General features: G+C 42.1%; 1 protein-coding gene across 50 annotated transcripts in view; it reads right to left on the bottom strand.

The window, feature by feature from the left end:
* ttn.2 (titin, tandem duplicate 2) overlaps positions 1 to 20,944 on the bottom strand; it is a 694,778-nt gene that overhangs the window by 145,967 nt on the left and 527,867 nt on the right. For 40 of the 50 annotated variants that reach the window (XM_078552010.1, XM_078551990.1, XM_078551959.1 and 37 more), the window contains 6 exons: positions 20,631 to 20,702; positions 15,300 to 15,371; positions 9,624 to 9,695; positions 7,532 to 7,609; positions 5,978 to 6,061; positions 4,015 to 4,098 (listed from right to left, as the gene is read on the bottom strand). In XM_078552010.1, coding sequence (XP_078408136.1) covers positions 4,015 to 4,098; positions 5,978 to 6,061; positions 7,532 to 7,609; positions 9,624 to 9,695; positions 15,300 to 15,371; positions 20,631 to 20,702 — 462 coding nt within the window. The remainder of the gene's footprint in view (positions 1 to 4,014; positions 4,099 to 5,977; positions 6,062 to 7,531; positions 7,610 to 9,623; positions 9,696 to 15,299; positions 15,372 to 20,630; positions 20,703 to 20,944) is intronic. The other 10 variants (XM_078551964.1, XM_078551975.1, XM_078551978.1 and 7 more) reach the window with 5 other exon arrangements.

Here is a 20,944-nt window from a genome sequence, read left to right as displayed (position 1 = left end):
AAGATGACAAACGTTACCACATAAAATACAGAAACATTACTACAAATACAGGTACAAAAATCACAATGTAAAGATAAAATCACACAAGATTATCACAAAAACAAACCATATAAGACAATGAATAAACAAGAAACAGAGAAGATATTACTTGTTATTGGATAAAGCCCATGGAACATTAAAGTTACCATTAGTAATAGTTGTAAGAATACCACATGGATGAAAATACTGTCACTTCTGTACCTTTTACTGGAGTAATCGTCTTGCTTTCTGCAAATGTGATTGGAACAACCTTTTCAGGCACAAGTTTCTTGGCAATCTCAGGCACTTTAAAGATATTATTAAAACTGTTGTGAGCCACATTAAAGTTTTTTCTTGAAGAGTAAAACATGATTATTTAAAAAATGCACAATTTGTAAAAATGATAGAGCAATTTTCATGTAACAAAATTGCATAGCATTTACAACATGGAAACAGGTCATTCAGCTAATGTTGATGCTCCAACCTCTTCCCACCCTACTTCATCTAACCCCATCTGCATACGTTTCTATATATTTCTTCAGGCACTTAACTAGAGGCCCCTTTAAATATCCTATGTTATTTGTCTATTCCATGTGGTGGCAAGTTCCACATTCTAATTACTCCTGAATTCCTTATTGAATTTATTAATGACTATGACCTATTTGTGTCCTCTAGTTTTGGACTCTCCCATATAAAGTTCTCTATTAGGTCACCGCTCAACCTTCTCTTTTCTAAGGAAAAGAACTCTGGCCTGTTCAGTCTTTCCAGGTAGGTGTGACCTCTCAGTTCTGGTATCATCCTTGGTAATTTTTTTTGTATTCTGTATTCCTTTCGTAATTGGAAGACTAGAATTATGCACAGTGCTCTAAAGGTGTCTAACCAAGATTCTATGCAAGGTTAGTTTAGCATACTCTATCTATCTGCTTTTCAATTCAATTCCTTTAGAAATGAAGCCTAGTGCTTTGTTTGTATTTTTATGGCCTCACTGTTCCCAACTAACTTTCTTATTGTTAGGTACAAACTTTGCATAGCTGCAGGCAGATTATCTAGGCTGGTAGTTAATATAAAACAGTTAGTTTTGATCAACCAAGTGTCCAAAAATCAAACTGAAATAATTGTAATGTTGTGACTGTCTCTTGGTAAAAAAACACATTTGACATGGGTTCAAACTGATTTCAGTCCTGGTGCCCAGAATGATTCTAAGTTGAATTTCAGATGCACAACTTCTCAATTACAAATTCTGCTTAATTCCGCCTTCAAAACAGCCTACCTCCAATTCAATGGTGCACAAATCCTTATGCATATTTGTGTGACCTGCAGACTCAACTACTCCAAAGTTCTCCTTATTGACCTCCCTTTTTCCACCCTCTACAGCTGCTAATTGTACAAAACAATGCTGCAAATATCCTGCTCATACAAATTCTCATTTACCCAACATCTCTATCCTCATTTCCCATTGCATTGCAATTTAAAATCTAACTGCGTGAATTTCTTCAGAGTTTCTCCCACACTGTACTTCAGCTGAAACCTTGTTTATACACATAATGAAGTCTCTGCTGAATGTCTGTCACAGTAGACGAAGAAACACTCTGAGGAGGTTCAGCCTCCATGTTTATCTTCAAAGCCCTCCACGGTCTCACTCTACCTTTCCAAACCCTTTCAGCGCTATATTCTCCCCACCTAAGTGACCAATTCCTCTGATTGTAGCATTTTTTTGCATCCTTTTCTCTCTTCGCCTCACCAGTTCCAAAACTTTCAACCACCTAAATCTTACTGTCTGGAATTCCCTCCATATATCTCTTCCTGTCAAAACTTCCTGTCAAGCCCCATCATTTCAATCAGCTTTTTGTTCATTCCCTTCCCCTTCCTTTCATTCTGGCTCAGTGGCTATTTTCAAGACTCCTATTTGCCTTGGGACATTTCAGACCTTAAAGATGCCTTATAGATGCTTGTTGTTGCTCAAAATTGTACATTCAAGGTAATTTAATGAGTAGTACATACACTTACAACACATCAAGATATTCTTCAAAACACAACAGTACAATAACGTAACAACAGACAGGCCAAGACATAAAATACAAAACTACAAGGATCAAAGCTATTTAGGTAGAAGAGCCAGCATGGCACTGAAACACGAAAGGCATTAAAAGAACAGCAGTCCACAAATGTAAGGTTTTGTTAATATACCTTTAAGAGAAGAAATTTTTTCTCTTTCTTCATAAAGAACTTCTGTAATTTCTTCATGTATGTGACTTTTCATAACCTCAGGGACTTTAATAATAATATATAGCTTTAGACAGTAGAGAAGTTACTAGCATAAAATATTAAAGATAAACAATATTGACAGTTAGAACCAACACTTGTTTGACATAATGCAAGTGAATATAGTTAAACGGAATGTAACCTGCCAATGATTTTTACTTCCAGGCCTTATTTAAATATAGCTCGTCAGCCTCTCGGTTGAACCAGCTACCTGTGACATTTTTTGTGACAAGAGGCAACCGTAAGAAAAATCCACAGCACTAGGGGAGGTTGATCAGTAAACAGTTGGGGAGTGGGGAGGGCATATCAAATGGGGCAAAGTCTGGGGCGAGGGGCAGGGGCAAGGTTTTCTTGTGAGGCCCAGAGGAGCAATTCCACATCAGGGCATGGTCGACATGTTTAAAGCCGGATCCCGTTGCCATCTGGTCGGCAAACCCCAGGTTAAAAGGCATTTCCACATAATGCAGTGGCACTCCGGATATAACTCACTGTGCTAATTTTAACTGCCCACTCGTTCAGTTTCTGCCAGAAGGGGATAATTGGAATTTCCTCAAGGTATCAGCTATACTATTCATATGTTGAATGACTTTAGGTGGCGTAAACTGCTATTTAGAATGCATTTAAAATTTACACTGCTGAGCACAGCAATGCAACACATGTGCAAGTATCCATACTCAATGCTGTCTCTAGGTTGCACTTCAATCCAGGCAGAATAAGCAAGGTGTTGGATGCTGTGGTATTGATCTGAGACCTTAGACAAATATTCATAGCACAGTATCTTGTCATCATGATATAAACCTCTTCAAGGTGACTAGATATATTAATATTAATTATAATTATTTCCTATAGCAGCTATTATATGGTTTGTGATAAGGGTTTTATGATAAGTGGTTCATATGCACAGGTCTTTGAAGGTGGTTAACACAACATTTGGGATCCAGGACTTCATAAACAAAGGTAGTGAATACAAAAGCAGGGAAGTTATGATGAACTTATATAATGTTCTGGTTAGGCCACAACTAGAATATTGTGTCCAGTTCTGGTCATCATTCTTTAGGATGGTTGTGAAGGACCTTGAGAGGGTGTAGAGGTTTTGCCAGAATGGTTCTGGGGATGAGTGAAATTAGTTACAAGGTTAGACTGGAGAAGGTGGGGTTGTTCTTGGAGCAATGAGGTTGAGGGGAGATCTGATGGTGGTGTATAAGATTATGACTGGATTAGGTAAAGTAGACAAAAAAAAGCTATTCCTATTTGGTTAATAGTACAAGAACAGATTTATATGGAGATAAAGGGGGCACATAAGGAAGACCATGTTTATGCAGCAAGTGATAATGACATGGAACTCACTGCCTACGAGGATGGTGGACGTGTTGATGATGAATGATTTCAAAAGGAAATTGGATGTGGACTTGAGAGAAATAAATTTGCAGGATTACATGGATAAAGCGGAGTAATGGGACTGACTAGGTTGCTCTACAGAAAGTCAACATGACCTCAGTGTGTGAAATGACCTCCTGTGCTGTAATGCCTTTGTGACTCTAAAACAGAACAAACATTTCAAGACTACACACGAATACACAATTGAATTACATTACTGACATTGAAACAAAAGACATCATTACGTAAGAAGAATTCTGATGAACCAGCTGAGCACTGGTAATGTTCAGTAGAAAAAAAGAATGCTCACACTAGCACATTTTTTCAAACATCACAATTCATAGGCTGGTTCTATACCTTTTCTATCTTTTTCTGAAGCGAGTAAGACTGTTCTTGAAACAGTGATGGGTACATGTTCATCCCTTTTGTCAACCTGAAGCACTTTAAATATTTTTAAGACAAATTAATTATTCAGTAAGACAAAGACAACATGAAGCACAGATAACCGAATTAACAAATAAACATAAAATTGTATTGTTTTCTATCATTTACAATATAGTTGACTTTTATATACAAATTGGAAGATTTAAGGGAACATTATGGGCAGGATTTTATGCATCGGCGAGCGGGAGCGGGGCCTGCTCGCCGACGCGTAAAATGACCTGCGGTGACGTCAGGGGGGAACTTTCCCAGCATCACCGCGCCCCATTTAAATTTTCAGGAAGGCGGGAGCTCAGCAAAATCAGCTGCGCGCCCGCCGACCTGTCAATGGCCAATTGAGGCCACTAACAGGGTCAATTAAGTAATTAAAGGACCTGCCCGTCCAACCTTAAGGTTGACGGGCAGGTGAGGAGCCCTGGTGGAAACTAGAAAAAACATGAAACCACATCCACGGGTGGGATGAGGTTTCATGTTGGCTTTACAAAAATTTAATAACGGTTTTATAAAAATTATGGACTTGTCCCAACTCTGTCACATGAGGGGACATGTTAGGGAAATTTTATTTTTCTATTTTTATCTTTTTTATTTACAGCCGATCTCCCTGAGGCTGCACTTAACCTCAGGGAGATAAGTGCGCTCTTTCGTGCGCGTGCGCGAAAGAGCGCACTCTCTATTTTGGAATTCCCCCCCGCCCGCACAGGAAGCGCACAGCGCTTCCGTGCAGACGTCACGCTGGGCGGGCCTTAGTTAGCCTGCCCATGTAAAAGGCGGCGCGCCTCCAATCGGGGGCGCCGATCGGAAGCACGCCTGTATGCGCCCGCTCTTCAACTTCCCCCCATGTGGGGGGGTAAATTCAACCCTATAATTACTTAAACTCACAAAGTATTTTATTTTTTTAATGTTAAAGCAACCAAGGCGGGTATTATGATTTAAAATAATTTAGAAAATCTGACAAGCAAAGTTGAATAATATAGTTAATTAAGCATTTTCCTTTCGCCTCTGGAATCTAGATTCAAATTGAGACCAGACTGAATGAATAAAAACTGCTATTCCCATGTAGATTCTACACCTAACGAGGTTGGGTTGTCTTAACTCATTTCCTAGTGAGCATGAGCCCACAGGGTAGGACTCCACTTAGTGATGTGAAATTGGCAATTTAACTTTGAGACAACAAAGCGATTTTGAGAAATTAAAAAAAAACACCGGTATAGTAGTGTTTTCTTTGATCTTGATCACTGAGGCACATTGTTGGCGGGATTTTATCAGAGTGCTTGATGCTAATTATGGGTGTTTGAAGTGGATAATATTCCATACCATAGCATAAATATTACTCCCCTTAACGAGCACCAAACTACCTTTAAAACTGTCATGAGAGAAATGAGAATAAAATTATTTTAAACTACGAAAGTGATTCTACATGTACTCCAATCTTCCATATCATAAACATCTTGCATTATATATTATATTTTCCATTTACAAAATAATTACAATATAAATTCATTTGGATGTTTTGAGGTCAGCAAAGTGAATCATGTATATTTTAAGAGGAAACATGACCAGACAAAACGATACTTTGAAAAGTAATGAAAGGGAATCACGATTGAAAGACATAACATAGCAATGAACACTTCTGCAACAAAAGAAAATCATATAAAAGAACGTGACAGAAACTTCCAAAAATAAAAATAAAGGAACTTCTAAGAGTGAAGAAATTTTTCCTCTAAGAGGTACTTGCGTAAAACATGGGGAAAAATTTAACTTTGGCAGGGACACAAAATGAAATTGTGTTGTTAATTAATAGGTGCCCGATCCATTAACACCCATATTATGCCCCTGCCAAAGTTAAATTTTGTCCCACTCTATTATTTCTTTGTTTTACCTTCTTGTGGTGCAGGCTTCTCAACTTTTCTTGGAACAGTTACTGGTTCAGCTTCAACAATTGGCTTCTTAGGAATCTCGGGCACTTTTAAAAACAATTTAAAAAAAAATAAATACCAAAGAACATTTACACAAAAAGAAACTCACAATGGACACATGCACACCACAGTTAATATACCAAACAGAAAAATATTTTTATACATACAAACGGGTTTACATCAAGAAAGCAAACATTAGCATTAAGTTTTATTGTCAAGAATGAACATTTAACAGGCTCTTCTATGGCAATCATATCCCAGCTTTTCCCCAGTCTGTTGTTAAAATGTTGCACATTACTTGAGTGGTTCATAGGAAAAATAATAATTTGGTCATGTTATAATATGGTCACATGTTATCAATTATTTCTGATTCATTTATTTATATATATAAGTAGCATGCAGTTTCTTGCTCCTTTGGATGATTGGAAAGAATTAAATAAGAAGTTCATTATGTGCACTAAAATTGGTTGTCAAATGAACTTGCAATTATTCAATATCACAGCACCTTTGAGAGTTCATCTAATAATGACTGAACTGTAATTAACAAGTTTCAGCACATATCTTCAATACTGGTGAATAATCTAAGTGAACAGTGAAAGTTCTTGCATTTCTTTGCTACCAGCTTCACAACACAGAAATAAACTACACTCAAGAGATGTGGAGTATAAGAACCTACTTACTGCATGTAACAACATGATACTTAAGTAATATAACAAGGCATGATCACTACTCTACTGCACTAATATACCGTGACCTAATAAATAACTACTCTTGCCTCTCATTATTTTGACATTTTAAATTAATTAATTATATTGTATGACAGAGTGGAATGAAGAAAGGGTTTTGCTGAATGGGAAAAGCATGCAAAGATGTGAGTGGAGGTCTGCATCTACATCCTCTAACTTTTCCATCAGCAAAGTGGGAGTATGGGGTTTGTAACAATCTGCTATGACTCTTGTTTGGTGCTGGTAAACAGTGAAAATACCTGGAGCTATGTTTTTCTTTTTGACAAAAGAAATGCACACTTTTACAACCTGCTAATAAAAACACGGGAAAGCTTGGAGGACAGGAATCAGCATTACCAATTTCTAATACTATTAAAACCATTTTGGTTGATGTATGAATCCTCAGAGCTGTGCTAAGAATAGTCTATTCATATTGTCTACTGAAATCACACCACTTGTGTTATGAATACTATTTCACTAAAATTAATTAAGACATAAATAATGACTTCGGGTCATTCTCAACGCTGTCCAGTCTGAGTAACTGTCATAAGTTTTTCAATGTCAGGTAACCCTGCAATTAGCCGATACAATAATCCTGGCATATACTTCCCTGTCTAGAGTCTTAAGGTTAGGCCCTCGACAGTCCAAGTGAGATGTAGCAACAATAACAATACTTATAAATAAACTAAACAATGAAACAAAAATAAAATAGAATATTAATACTTTAATAGGAACAAGGTTTTTGCTTCATACAAGCATTTAGAGCATGGAAAACAACAAAAAGAAATGTACCTTTTTTGGGAACTGCCTCCTTCTTTAGTTTCAATGGTTCAGGAACTGGCTTCTTAGGAACTTCTGGCACTTTTGGCACTTTAAGAAACAGTATAATATTAAGATGCTTAAGACACATTGCTTTTATCATTAATATACCTAAGCAACAAATTAAAACAACACAAGCATACTTGGGAGAGGAATTCAACACAAAATGACATTATCTATTCTCATGTACACATGCTGGAGGAAAAACTGGTTAAAATAAGACAAGACGGACTGCTGAGCATTGACATTGCAAAGATCTCCTCACTAACTTCTGCGACTTGTGCCAAAATTGGGACAGCTGTCCCACAAATTAATCAAGCAACAACCTGACAAAGTCATACTCACCGAATGATACTTACAGCCAATGTCCCAGACTCCAGCATCACCATCCCTGGCTACGTCCTGTCTCATCAGCAGGATAGGCCCATCAGAGGTGGCAGTGGCACAACGATATATAATGGGGAGGGAGTGACCCTGGGAGCTCTCAACATTGATTCCAGATCCTATGAAGTCTCATGCTATCAGGTCAAAAATGGCCAAGGAACTCCCTGCTGATTATCACCAATTGTCCTCTCTGAGCTGATGAATTAGTACTCCTCCACAAACCATTTTGAAGAAGTACCAAGGGTAGCAAGAGTACAGAATGTATTCTAGGGGGGTGCTTTCAAGGCCTATCGCCAATTGAGACTCAGAAGCATCACTACTGACCGAATGGCCTGCCCTGAAGGACATAGCTGATGCCAAACTGGGCCCTTGTGCATGTTGTGTGGCACTATCACCACGCTAAATAGGATAAATTCAGAACAGAGAGAGAAGCTCAAAGCTGGGCACCCTTGTGGACCATCAAAAGCAGCAGTATTATATTCAAGTGTAAACTGTAACTTCAAGGCCCACCATAGCCCTCACTTTCCCATTAACATCAAGCCAGGGGATCAAACCTGGTTCAATGAGGAACGCAGGAGGCCAGGCCAGGAGCAGCACCAAGCATGCCTAAAAATGAGGTGCCAACAGTGAAGCTATAACACAAGACTATATGAATGCTAAATAATGGAAGCAGCTCACTATGGACAAAATTAACTAATTCCACAACCAATGAATCAGATCAAAGCGCTGCAGTCCTGCCACATAAAGCTATGAATGATGGGGGGGGCAATGAAACAACCAACGGGAGGAGGAGGGTCCATGAACATCCCCATTGTCAATGATGGCAGAGCCCAGCACTTCAGGGCAAAAGACAGGTCTGAAACATTTGCAACAACCTTCAGTCAGAAGTGTCACGTGGATTATCTATCTCAGCCTCCTTCTGAGGTCCCTGCAGCACAGATGTCAGTCTTAAGCCAATTTGATTCACTCCATGTGATACCAAGAAACATCTGAAGCCACTGAATACAGATCCTGACAACATCCTGGTTGTAGTAGCAAAGTCTTTTGCCCCAGATCTAGCCATGACTCTACCCAAGCTACTCCTGTGCAGCCGCAACACTGACATCTACCCAACAATGTGCAAAAATTGTTCAGGTATGCCATTGTCACAAATAGCAGGGAAAATTACACCCACCAATCCATCCACCAATGACACCCCCCTGCAGCAGTCTTCTCTTAATCATTTGCAAAGTGCTGTCAGGTGTCATTGACAGTGCTATCAAATGACACTTACTCAGCAATAACTTGCTTGCTGATGCTCAGTTTGGGTTCTGCCAGTGCCACCTGGCTCCAAGCCTCATTTCAGCTTTGCCCCAAACATAGACAACTTGGATTCACCAAGAGGTGGGGTGAGAGCGACTGCTCTTGATATCAAGACTGCAATTGATCGTGTGTGGCATCAAGGAGCCCGATCAAAATTGATGTCAATGGGAATAGGAGTAAAGCTCTCTATCTGTTGGAATCATACCATGCACAAAGGAAGATGGTTGGGGTTGCTGGAGATGGTAGCAACAATAACAATACTCGTAACTATATTAAAGCATGAACAAAAATAAAATAGAATATTAATATTTAAACAGCAACACGTTATCTGCTTCATACAAGTATTTCCAGCATCTAAAGATAACAGAAAGAAATGTACCTTTTTCTGGAATAACTGCCTCTTTCTTTGGTTTCAATGGTTCAGGAACTGGCTTCTTAGGAACTTCTGGCACTTTAAGAAACAGTTTAATGTTAAGATGCTTAGGATACAATGCTTTTATTATTAAAGTAGCTAAGCAACAAGTTAAAATAACAAACATAGTTGGCAGAGAAGTTTAACCCAAGACAACATTGTCTATATACATGTAAACATGCCAGAGTAGAAACTGGTTAAAATAAAACCAGACAGACCATCTGCATTGTCCTAAGCATAGGAAGCAACAAAGGCACATCCTGCCCAGTCAGCCCTGCAAAATCCTTCTCACAAACATCAGGGGACTTGTGCCTAAATTAGGAGAGCTGTCCCACAGATTAGTCAAGCAACAGCCTGATATCGATGTACTCATGGAATCATACCTTGCAGACAACATCCCAGACTCCTGCATCACCATCCCTGGCTATGTCCTGTCCCATCAGCTGTATAGGTCCACCAGAGGCAGCAGCTGAATGGTACACAGTGGGGACAGTGTGACACTGGGAGCTCTCAATTTTGACTCCAAACCCCAAAAAGTCTCATGGTATCAGATCAAACATGGCCAAGGAAATCTCCCACCGATTATTGCATACTACCCTTCCTCAACTGATGAAATAGTAATCTTGCAGGTTGATCACCATTTGGAAGAAACCCTGAGGTTAGCAAGGGCACAAAATGAATTCTAGGAGGGACATTTTAACACTTATCAACAAGAGTGGCTCGGTAGCAGCATTACTGACCAAGCTGGCTAGGTCCTGAAAGATATAGTTACTGCCAAACTGGGCGTGCGTCTCTGTCAGCGGTATGTGGTACTAACACCATACTAAATAGGATAGATTCAAAACACGCTTAGCATCTCAAAACTGGGCATTCTTGAGGCACATAGGCTATCAACAGCAGCAGTATTGTGTTCAACTGCAATCAGCAACCTAATAGTCTGCCACATCCCTCATTCCACCATGACAAGCAAGCCAGGGGGTCAACCCAGTTCAATGAAGAGTGCAGGAGAGCATGCTAAAAGCAGCACCATGCAGATTTAAAAATTAGGTGTCAACCTGGTGAAGCTGACTACATGTATGACAAACACCTGAAGCAACTTGCTATAGAAAAAGTTAAGCAATTCCAAAACCAATATATTCAATCAAAGCTGTAGTCCTGCCACATTCAATCATGAATGGTGATCAATTTTTAAAAATTCATTCATGGGATGTGGGTGTCCCTGGCTAGGCCAGCATTTATTTCTCATCTCTAGTTGCCCTTGAGAAGGTGGTGGTGAGCTGCCTTCTTGAACAGTTGCAGTCCATGTGTGTAGGTACACCCACCGTGCTGTTAGGGAGGGAGTTCCAGGATTTTGACCCAGCGATAGTGAAAGAACAGCAATAAACTTCCAAGTCAGGATGGTGAATGGCTTGAAGGGGAACTTGGTGGTGGTGGTGGTCTCATGCGTCTGCTGCCCTTGACCTTCTGGATGGTCGCTGTCGTAGTTTTGGAAGTTGCAGTCTAAAGAGCCTTGGTGAGTTCCTACAGTGTATGTTGTAGATGGTACACATTACTGCCACTGTGCATTGTTGGTGGAGCGAGTGAAAGTTGTGGATGTGGTGCCAATCAAGTAGGCTGCTTTGTCCTGAATGGTGTTGAGTTTCCTGAATGCTGTTGGAGCTGCACTCATCCAGGCAAGTGGAGAGTATTCCATCACACTCCTGACTAGTGCCTTGTAGATGGTGGACAGGCTTTGGGCAATCAGGAGGTGAGTTACTCGCTCCAGGATTTCTAGTCTCTGACCTGCTCTTGTAGCCACAGTATTTATATTGTCAGTCCAGTTTCTGGTCAATGGTAACGCCCGGGATGTTGATAGTGGGGGATTCAGCAATGGTAATGCCATTGAATGTCAAGGAGTGATTGTTAGATTCTTTCTTGTTGGAGATGGTCATTGCCTGGCATTTTTGTGGCACGAATGTTACTTGTCAGCCCAAGCCTGGATATTGTCCAGATCTTGCTGCATTCGGACAAGACAGCTTCGCTATCTGAGGAGTCGCAAAAGGTGAACATTGTGCAAACATCAGCGAACATCCTCACTTCTGACCTTATGATGGAAGGAAGGCCATTGATGAAGCAGCTGGAGATGGTTGGGCTGAGGACACTACCCTGAGGAACTCCTGCAGTGATGTCCTTGAACTGAGATGATTGACATCCAACAACCATAACCTTCTTCCTTTGTGGTAGGTATGACTCCAAATCAGCGGAAAGTTTCTCCCGTGATACCCATTGACTCCAGTTTTCCTAGGATTCCTTGCTGCCACACTTGGTCAAATACTGCCTTGATGTTAAGGGCAGGCACCCTTGCCTCGCCTCCGGAGTTCAGCTCTATTGTCCATGCTTGAACCAAGGCTGTAATGAGGTCAGGAGCTGAGTGGCCTTGGCAGAACCCAAACTAAGCATCAGTGAACAGGTTATTGCTAAGCAAGTGCCGCTTGATAGCACTGTTGGTGACCCCTTCCATCATTTTACTGATGATCGAGACTAGACTGATGGGACGGTAATTGGCTGGGTTGGATTTGTCCTGCTTTTTGTGCACAGGACATACCTGGTCAATTTTCCACATTGCCGGGTAGACGCCACTGTTGTACTGGAACAGCTTGGCTAGGGAAGCAGCAAGTTCTGGAGCACAAGCCTTCAGTACTACTGCCAGAATTTTGTCAGGGCCTATAGCCTTTGCAGTATCCAGTGCCTTCAGCTGTTTCTTGATATCACGTGGAGTGAATCGAATTGACTGAATACTGGCATCTGTGTTACTGGGGACCTCCAAAGGAGTCCGAGATGGATCATCCATTCGGCATTTTTGGCTGAAGATTCTTGCAAATGCTTCAGCCTTATCTTTTGCACTGATGTGCTGGGCTCCGGAGCCTCATCCTCCAGTTACTTGTTCAATTGTCCACCACCATTCACGACAGGATGTGGCAGGACTACAGAGCTTAGATCTGATCCTTTGGTTGTGGAATCACTTTGCTCTGTCTATCATTTGCTACTTATCCTCTTTGGCATACAACTAGTCCCGTGCTGTAGCTTCACCAGGTTGACACCTCATTTTTAGGTATGCCTGGTGCTGCTCCTGGCATGCCCTCCTGCACTCTTCATTGAACCAGGGTTGATCCCCTGGCTTGGTGGTAATGGTAGAGCGGGAGATATGCCAGGCCATGAGGTTACAAATTGTGATCGAGTACAATCCTGCTGCTGCTGATGGCCCACAGTGCCTCATGGTTGCCAGTCTTGAGTTGCTAGTTCTGTTCAAAATCTATCCCACTTAGCACAGTGATAGTGCCACACAACATGATGGAGGTATCCTCAATGTGAAGACAGGACTTGGTCTCCACAAGGACTATGCGGTGGTCACTTCTACTGATAGTGTCATGGAAAGATGCACATATGGCAGGCAGGTTGGTGAGGATGAGGTCAAGTGTGTGTTTCCCTCTTATGGTTCCCCCACCACCTACTGCAGACCCAGGCTAGCAGCTGTGTACTTTAGGACTTGGCCAGCTTGGTCTGTACTAGTGCTACCGAGCCACGTTGTTATGGACATTGAAGTCCACCACCCAGAGTATATTCTGCGCCCTTGCCGCTTTCAGTGCTTCCTCTGTGTGGTGTTCAACATGGAGGAGTACTGATTCATCAGCTGAGGGGTGTGGGGGCAATCGGTATGTGGTAATCAGCAGGAGGTTTCCTTGCCCAAGTTTGATCTGATGCCATGAGACTTCATGGGGTTTGGAGTCAATGTTGAGAACTCCCATGGCAACTGTATACCACTGTGCTGCCACCTCTGCTGGGTCTGTCCTGCCAGTGGGACAGGACATACCCAGGGATGATGATGGTGGCATCTGGGACATTATCTGTAAGGTATGGTTCTGTGAGTATGGCCTGAATTTTTCCCATGTCGGGCAAGCTCGGCAGGAGCGGGCGGTCACATAGTCAAATGCTGCCCGCGATCGGCTCCGCACTGCCATTTTATATTGGCCCGCCCAGTGTAATACTGTGTCACATGAGATGGGACAAGTTTTTATTTTTCAGAAGAACTTTTTATTTAATTCGTAAAAGCTTTCGGAAACCTCATCCCGCTTGTGGATGAGGCTTCCTAAAAAATATACAGGCCGCTTGGCCTTTTCACCGGTCCGCCAACCGTAAGTTAAACTTGAAATTAATTACTTCGTTAATGGCCTTAATAGGCCTATCAATTATCAGCGAGTGCACAGCCAACTCCGGCGCACACCCACCAAATGAAACATCGCGATGACGTCGGGATGCACGCCCGATGTCATCGCGCGTCATTTTACGTGCCGGTGTGTTGGGCCCGCCCCCGCAGGTCAACTGAAAATTCCTGGCCTATGACTATGTCAGGCTGTTGCTTGAATAGTCTATGAGGCAGCTCTCCCAATTTTGGCACAAACCCCCAGATGTTAGTAAGGAGGACTTTGCAGGGTCGACAGGGCTGAGTTTGCAATTGTCATTTCCACTGCCTAGGTTGATGCCGGGTAGTCCGTCTGGTTTCGTTCCTTTTAGACTTTGTAGTGGTTTGACACAACTGAGTAGCTTGCTAGGCCATTTCAGAGGGTATTTAAGAGTCAATCACATTGCTGTGGATCTGGAATCACATGTAGGCAATACCAGTAAAGACGGCAAGAGGACATTAGTGAACTGGATGGATTTTTAACGACGATTGACAATAGTTTTCATGGTTATCATCAGACCTTTAATTCCATGTTTTTATTGGATTCAAATTTCACCATCTGCCATGGTGGAATTCGAACCCTGGTCCCCAGAGCACTACCCTGGGTCTCTAGATTACTAGTCCAGTGACAATAGCACTATGCCACCGCCTCCTCCACAACCAACGGGAGGAGGAGGCTCTATGAACATCCCCTTCCTCAATGATTGGCAGAGTCCACCATGTCAATGGAATAGGCAGGGCTAATGCATTTGCAACCACCTTCAGCCAGAAGTGTCAAGTGCCTGATCCATCTTGGTCTCGTCCTGAGGTCCTGGCATTACAGATGCCAGACCTAAGCCAAGTTGATTAATTCCACATGATACCAAGAAATCACTGAAGACATTGGATTTGGCAACAATTACAGAACTTAACAAAATCCTCTTTGTAGTAATCAAGTCTTATGTTCCAGAGTTAGCCATGTCTCTAGCCAAGCTGTTCCAGTACAACTACAGCAATGCCATCTACCCGACAATGTGCAAAAGTGCCCAATCCAACCAATTCTTGACCCAACAGTCTATTCTCAACCATTTGCAAAGTGATGGAAGGTGTCATTGACAGTGCTATCAAGTGACACTTACTCAGCAATAACCTGCTTGCTGATGCGCAGTTTGGATTCTGCCAGAGCCACATAACTGGGTGTCGCATTAAGGAGCCCTAGCAAATTTTAAGTCAATGGGAATTATGGGAAAGCTCTGCACTGGCTGTTGTGATATCTTGCACAAAGGAAGGCAGTTAGGTTTGTTGGAGTTTACAGCAACAACAACAATGCCAAACATATTAAAGCATGAAACATAAATGAAGTAGAATATTAATGTTTAAGCAGCAACATGGTATTTGGTTGATTCAAGTATTTCCAGCATCTAAAATAACAAAAAGAAATGTACCTTTTTCTAGAATGACTGCCTCTTTCTTTGGTTTCAATGGTTCAGGTACTGGTTTCTTAGGAACCTCTGGCACTTTAAGAACAGTGTGATGTTAAGATGCTTAAGATACAATTTTATCATTAAGATATCTAAGCAACAAGTTAAAATAATACAAACATAGCTGGCAGAGAAATTCAACCAAAGCAACATTATCTATTCTCATGTACACATACCGGGGAAGAAACTGGTTAAAATAAAAGCAGGTGGATCACCTGGCATTGACCTAAGCACAGGAAACAACAAAGACATATTCTGTCAAGTTGACCCTGCAAAGTTCTCCTCATTAATATCTGGGGCCTTGTGCCAAAATTGAGAGAGCTGTCCCACAGGCTAGTTAAGCAAGAGCCTGACATATACATACTCACCAAATCATGCCTAACAGTTAATGTCCCAGACTCCTGCAACACTATCCTGGCTATGTCCTGTCCCACCAGCAGGATAGACCCACCAGAGGTGGAGGCACAGTGGTATACAGTGGGGATGGAGTGACCCTGGGAGCTCTCAACTTTGACTCCAGATGTCATGAATTCTCATGGTATCAGGTCAAACATGGCCAAGGAGACCTGATTATCACTCACTGCCCTCCCACTGCTGATGAGTTATTACTCCTACATGTTGAACACCATTTGGAAGAAATACTAAGGGTAGCAAGGGCATGGAATGCATTTTAGGAGGGGGGTTTCAATGTCTATCGCCAAGAGTGGCTCAGTAGCATCTCTTCTGACTGAGTTGGCTGAGTCCTGAAGCACATAGTTGCTGCCAAACTGAATGTGTGTCTGTGTTGTGTGGCACTACTACAATGTTAAATCAGAATAGGTATAACAGCTCAAAACTAGGCATCCCGTAGGCACTGTGGACCATCAACAGCAGCAGTATTGTATTCACCCGTAATGTGTAATTTCATGGCCCACCACATCCCTCACCCTACCATTATCAATCTAGGAGATCAACCCTGGTTCAATAAGGAACACAGAAGGGCATGCCAAGAGCAGCACCAGGCATATTTAAAAATGATGTACCCACTTTGGGAAGCTACGTCACAGGACTATATCAAGCTAAGCAGCAGAATCAGCCAGCTATAGAGGGTTATGCAATTCTACAACCTATGGAAGGAGGAGGCTCCACAGACATCCCCACCTTCCAGGGTTGATCTCCTAGACTGATAATGGTAGAACGAGGGATGTGGTGGGCCATGAAGTTCCACATTGCGGGTGAATACAATACTGCTGCTGTTGATGGTCCACGGTGCCTACAGGATGCCCAGTTTTGAGCTGTTATACTTATTCTGAATTTGTCTCATTTAACATGGTAGTAGTGCCACACAACACAGACACACATTCAGTTTAGCAGCAACTATTTACTTCAGGACTCAGTCAACTCAGTCAGAAGCGATGCTACTGAGCCATTCTTGGTGATAGACATTGAAATCCCCCTCCTAAAATCCCCATCTTCAATGATGTGGAGTCCAGCGTTTTGTTGGAAAAGACAGGTCTGAACCATTTGGAACAATCTTCAGCCAGAAGTGTTGAGTGGATGATTCACCTTGCCCTCCTCCTGAGGTCTCAGCATCACAGATGCCAGACTTCAGCCAATTTGATTCACTCCATGCGATATCAAGAAATGGCTCAAATCACTGGATACAGCAAAGGTTTATGAACCCTGACAACAGCCCTGTTGTCAGATATTCAAGTCATGTGCTCAAAACTAGCCATTTCTTTAGTCCCACTGTTCCAGCACAGCTGCAACACTGACATCTACCTGATAATGTGCAAAAGTGCCCAGGTATGCCCTGTCCACAAAAAGCAGGAAAAATTCAAACCTGCCAATTAATGCCCCAATGATCTACTCTCAATTATCAGGAAAGTGATGGAAGGTGTCGTTGTCAGTGCTATCATGTGACACTCACTCAGCAATAACCTGCTCAGTTTGGATTCCGCCAGAGTCACTCAGCACCACACCTCATTTCAGCTTTGTTCCAAAAATGGACAAAAAAGTGCTGAATTGAAGAGGTAAATTGAGAGTGAGAGCCCCTTGACATCAAGGCCACATTTGATCATGTGCACATGAAGGATACCAAGCAAAATTGAAGTTAATGGGAAACGATGGAAAGTTCTTCACTGATTGGTGTCCTACCTATTGGATAGGTTGTGGTTGCTGACATTTGTAGCAACAGTAACAATACTTAAAAACATAATAAAGCATGAAACAAAAATAAAATAGAATATCTATTATTATATATCTGTCTGTTTATTGGCAAACAAATTCTGAGGTCCTTGGGCCAATCACAACCATCTTGGTGGGATGATACCCTGAGCCAAGGGGCATGTTGTAGGGCAGTTGACATCTCACCACCTTTACCCAGGGGGCGTGGCCTCCTAGCAGAGGATCCTGCGGCCCTGCTTACACTGTGTCCCCGCTGACATTGTAAGTCAGACATGCTTTAACCAACCTTAACCATACATTTGAAGAAATAATGCAACAAATTTACATCATACATCCTCAACATTTTTTTCCTATTTCATTTGCTTTCTTTCTCATATTTTATTTGTTTTGTGCAAGTAATGTTCTGAAGCCTACACGTATTTACTTGGCAAGGGAAAGCAACAGGTGGCACAACAGAGGCAGGAAAGATGAAGAGGCTAGGGAAGGAAGTTGACAGAAAGCAACAAAATGCAAGAAGAATCAGTGTTGCAAGTAAGAGACCAAGGGTGGAATCTTATCAGATTAGCATGAAGTGTGGTAGCGCATGGAGAAACGGTCGGTTTACCCGCCGGCTGCAATGACGGGTTTTTGCGCTGTATCATCCCATTCCCATCTCATTAATTATGCAGCCACAGGAAACACGCCGTCTCGCTGGTGGGTGGCCTCCAATTTGCCCGCCATGCCTTTACGCTGTCACTTCCTCATGCAGGGTGCCAGATTTGAACTACAGCTGCGCACACACTTCAGGGCATTGGTGAGACCGCACCTCAAATACTGTGTGCAGTTTTGGTCTCCTTATTTAAGGAAGGATGTAAATACATTGGAGGCAGTTCAGAGGAGGTTTACTAGGTTTAAACCTGCAATGAGTGGGTTGTCTTATCAGGAAAGGTTGGGCAGACTGGGCTTGTTTCCACTGGAGTTTAGAAGAGTGAGGGGGATTTGAATGAAGTATACAAAATCCTGAACAGCCTTGACAAGGTGGATGTGGAAAGGATGTTTCCTCTTGTGGGTGAGTCCAGAACTAGGGGGCATTGTTTTAAAATTAGGGGTCGCCCTTTTAGAACAGAGATGAGGAGAAATGTTTTCTCTCAGAGGGTTGTGCAACTTTGGAACTCTCTGCCTCAGAAGGAGTATTGAGTATTTGAGTATTTTTAAGGTGAAGGTAGATAGATTCTTGTTAGGCAAGGGAATCAAAGGTTATCGGGGGTAGATGGGAATGTGCAATTCGAAACACAAGCAGATCGGCCATGATCTTATTGAATGGCAGAGCAGGCTTGAGGGGCTGAATGGTCTACTCCTGTTTCTATTTCTTATGTTCTCAATGCTTGCAGCCCAGGGCTGCTCCAGTGAAGACATGGCCCCAAAAGCCATGAAGTGTGCAGCCACCTGATTCAGTGACGCATCCCTGGTTGCCTTCTGGACGCTGTGGAGGCTCGCCGCGATGTCCTCTACCCCTGCTCTGGCCACAGGAAGCTCATCAATCTCACTACTCCGGCTTGGGAGGTGATGGCAGATGTGGTCAATGCCAATGCTGCACACAAGAGGCTGGCCATCCAGTGCAGAAAACAGATAAATGATCTCATCTGTGCCGCCAGGGTAAGCAAACATCTTAGCACTCTAAACTCACGAGGCCATCACACATTCACTGGCATTTCACTCACTGCCAGCACAAGGGACATCACCACTCACTCTCATACACACCCTCATATCTCCATCTGGCCTCCTCTACCCTCACCATCTTGAGGCCACTTGCACAAATCAACATGTGTCCCCACACACACCCTGGTATACCCACCTTCCCCACTACTGCTCTCACCTTGCTGCCTCTTCCCTTGCCTGATGCCACTTCTCCCTCTTCCCCAAGCAAGCCCTAACCCTGCAGCTGTTGAAAAGCCACCCCCACCTTACAGCTGGTCTGATAGGTAGAGATCTGCCCATGAGCATCCCTAAAAGTGATGTGGTGCTGCCTGCAAAGCCTGGCACTGATGACCACGAGTGCTGCCCAAAGCAAGGTAGGCAAACAAACCTCGCAGTCCCAAGCCAAATGCAGCTCGCCAGGTGTACATCGCTTATGTATAGCAGTGAAACACATCGGCGTGCAATCACGCCGACGTGCCCAGATGATCCACCATGGGATGATGATTCTGGCAAGCAGGGCTTATAATGAGATGCTAAAGTATTGAAATTAGGTTCCTGATGTGCAAAAACACTGCCCACCACTGACGGGTGGAGAGGAGGATCACAAACTGGTTTCACGACAGGGAGAAACCGATTTTTGGTATAGTATGATTGCCACCCTTAATTGAGCCACCTGACCCATTGAATGATCTTCTTATGGGAACAACATTAAAACATTTCTTGAAAAAAATCAGAAAATATAACAGCTGAATAGGATCACCTAGAAATCTCTCTATTTTGGCTCAATAATGAAGAACTTCCAATGTAGTCCATCATGAAATACTTAATGTATCTTTGAACACTGAAAATGCAGGCAATGCCACTAAAAATGTAGGAAGTGATACTACAGATGTTGCCTTTGACACTCATGATGAAATATTCAGAATATTATCAAATATTGAGATGTAGTTGGGTGTAGATTTTGATCCTGAGGATATTGAGAGTGGCACTGAGGATGTAGAGAATGATTCCTAGAAATCATATACTAAAAGTTGTGAATCTAATAAAGCTAGAGTCAAACCAAGTAAAGAAAAATAAAGCAAATGAAAGTAAATTCACCACAAAAATTAATATTTTTGTCAAATAATGCTTTGGAATATAATTTTATGTGAATTTAGGTATTTGTGCTTCATATTTGTGGAAGTAAAATTGGTAATTGAAGTAATTACGCGAAAGGTGGTAATTAAATGAATTGTTGAATGAAATCTCTTGGATATTCAGTCCCTATGCCCATAGCGCAAATATCTCAGCTTATTATTTCATAAAAAACATTTCTTTCTCTTAATTTTAACTTTCATCCTTTTGTTTCCCGGACATAGGATGTGTAGCCCAGCTTGTTCATGTTGAAACAGCAACAAGTTATCTGCTTCATACAAATATTTCCAGCATCTAAAATAACCAAACAAAATGTACCTTTTTCTGGAGTAACTGCCTCTTTCTTTGGTTTCAATGGTTCGGGAACTGGCTTCTTAGGAACTTCTGGCACTTTAAGAAACAGTATTATGTTAAGATCCTTAAGATATGAAGCTTTATCATTAATATATCAAAGCAACAAGTTAAAATAACACAAGCACGTTTGGCAGAGCAAGTTAAGCCAAGGTGACATTGTCTATTTTCATATACACATACTGGGGGAAAAATTGGTTAAAATAAAACAAGATGGAAGGTGCTGCATTGGACCTAAGCACTAAATGACAGAATCCTAATGGCACAGAAGGAGGCCATTC

The sequence above is a fragment of the Cetorhinus maximus genome, chromosome 11 (genome assembly GCF_964194155.1).
Source record: "Cetorhinus maximus chromosome 11, sCetMax3.hap1.1, whole genome shotgun sequence".
NCBI classification, from domain to species: Eukaryota; Metazoa; Chordata; class Chondrichthyes; order Lamniformes; family Cetorhinidae; genus Cetorhinus; species Cetorhinus maximus.
This window is presented reverse-complemented; position numbering and strand designations above follow the sequence as displayed.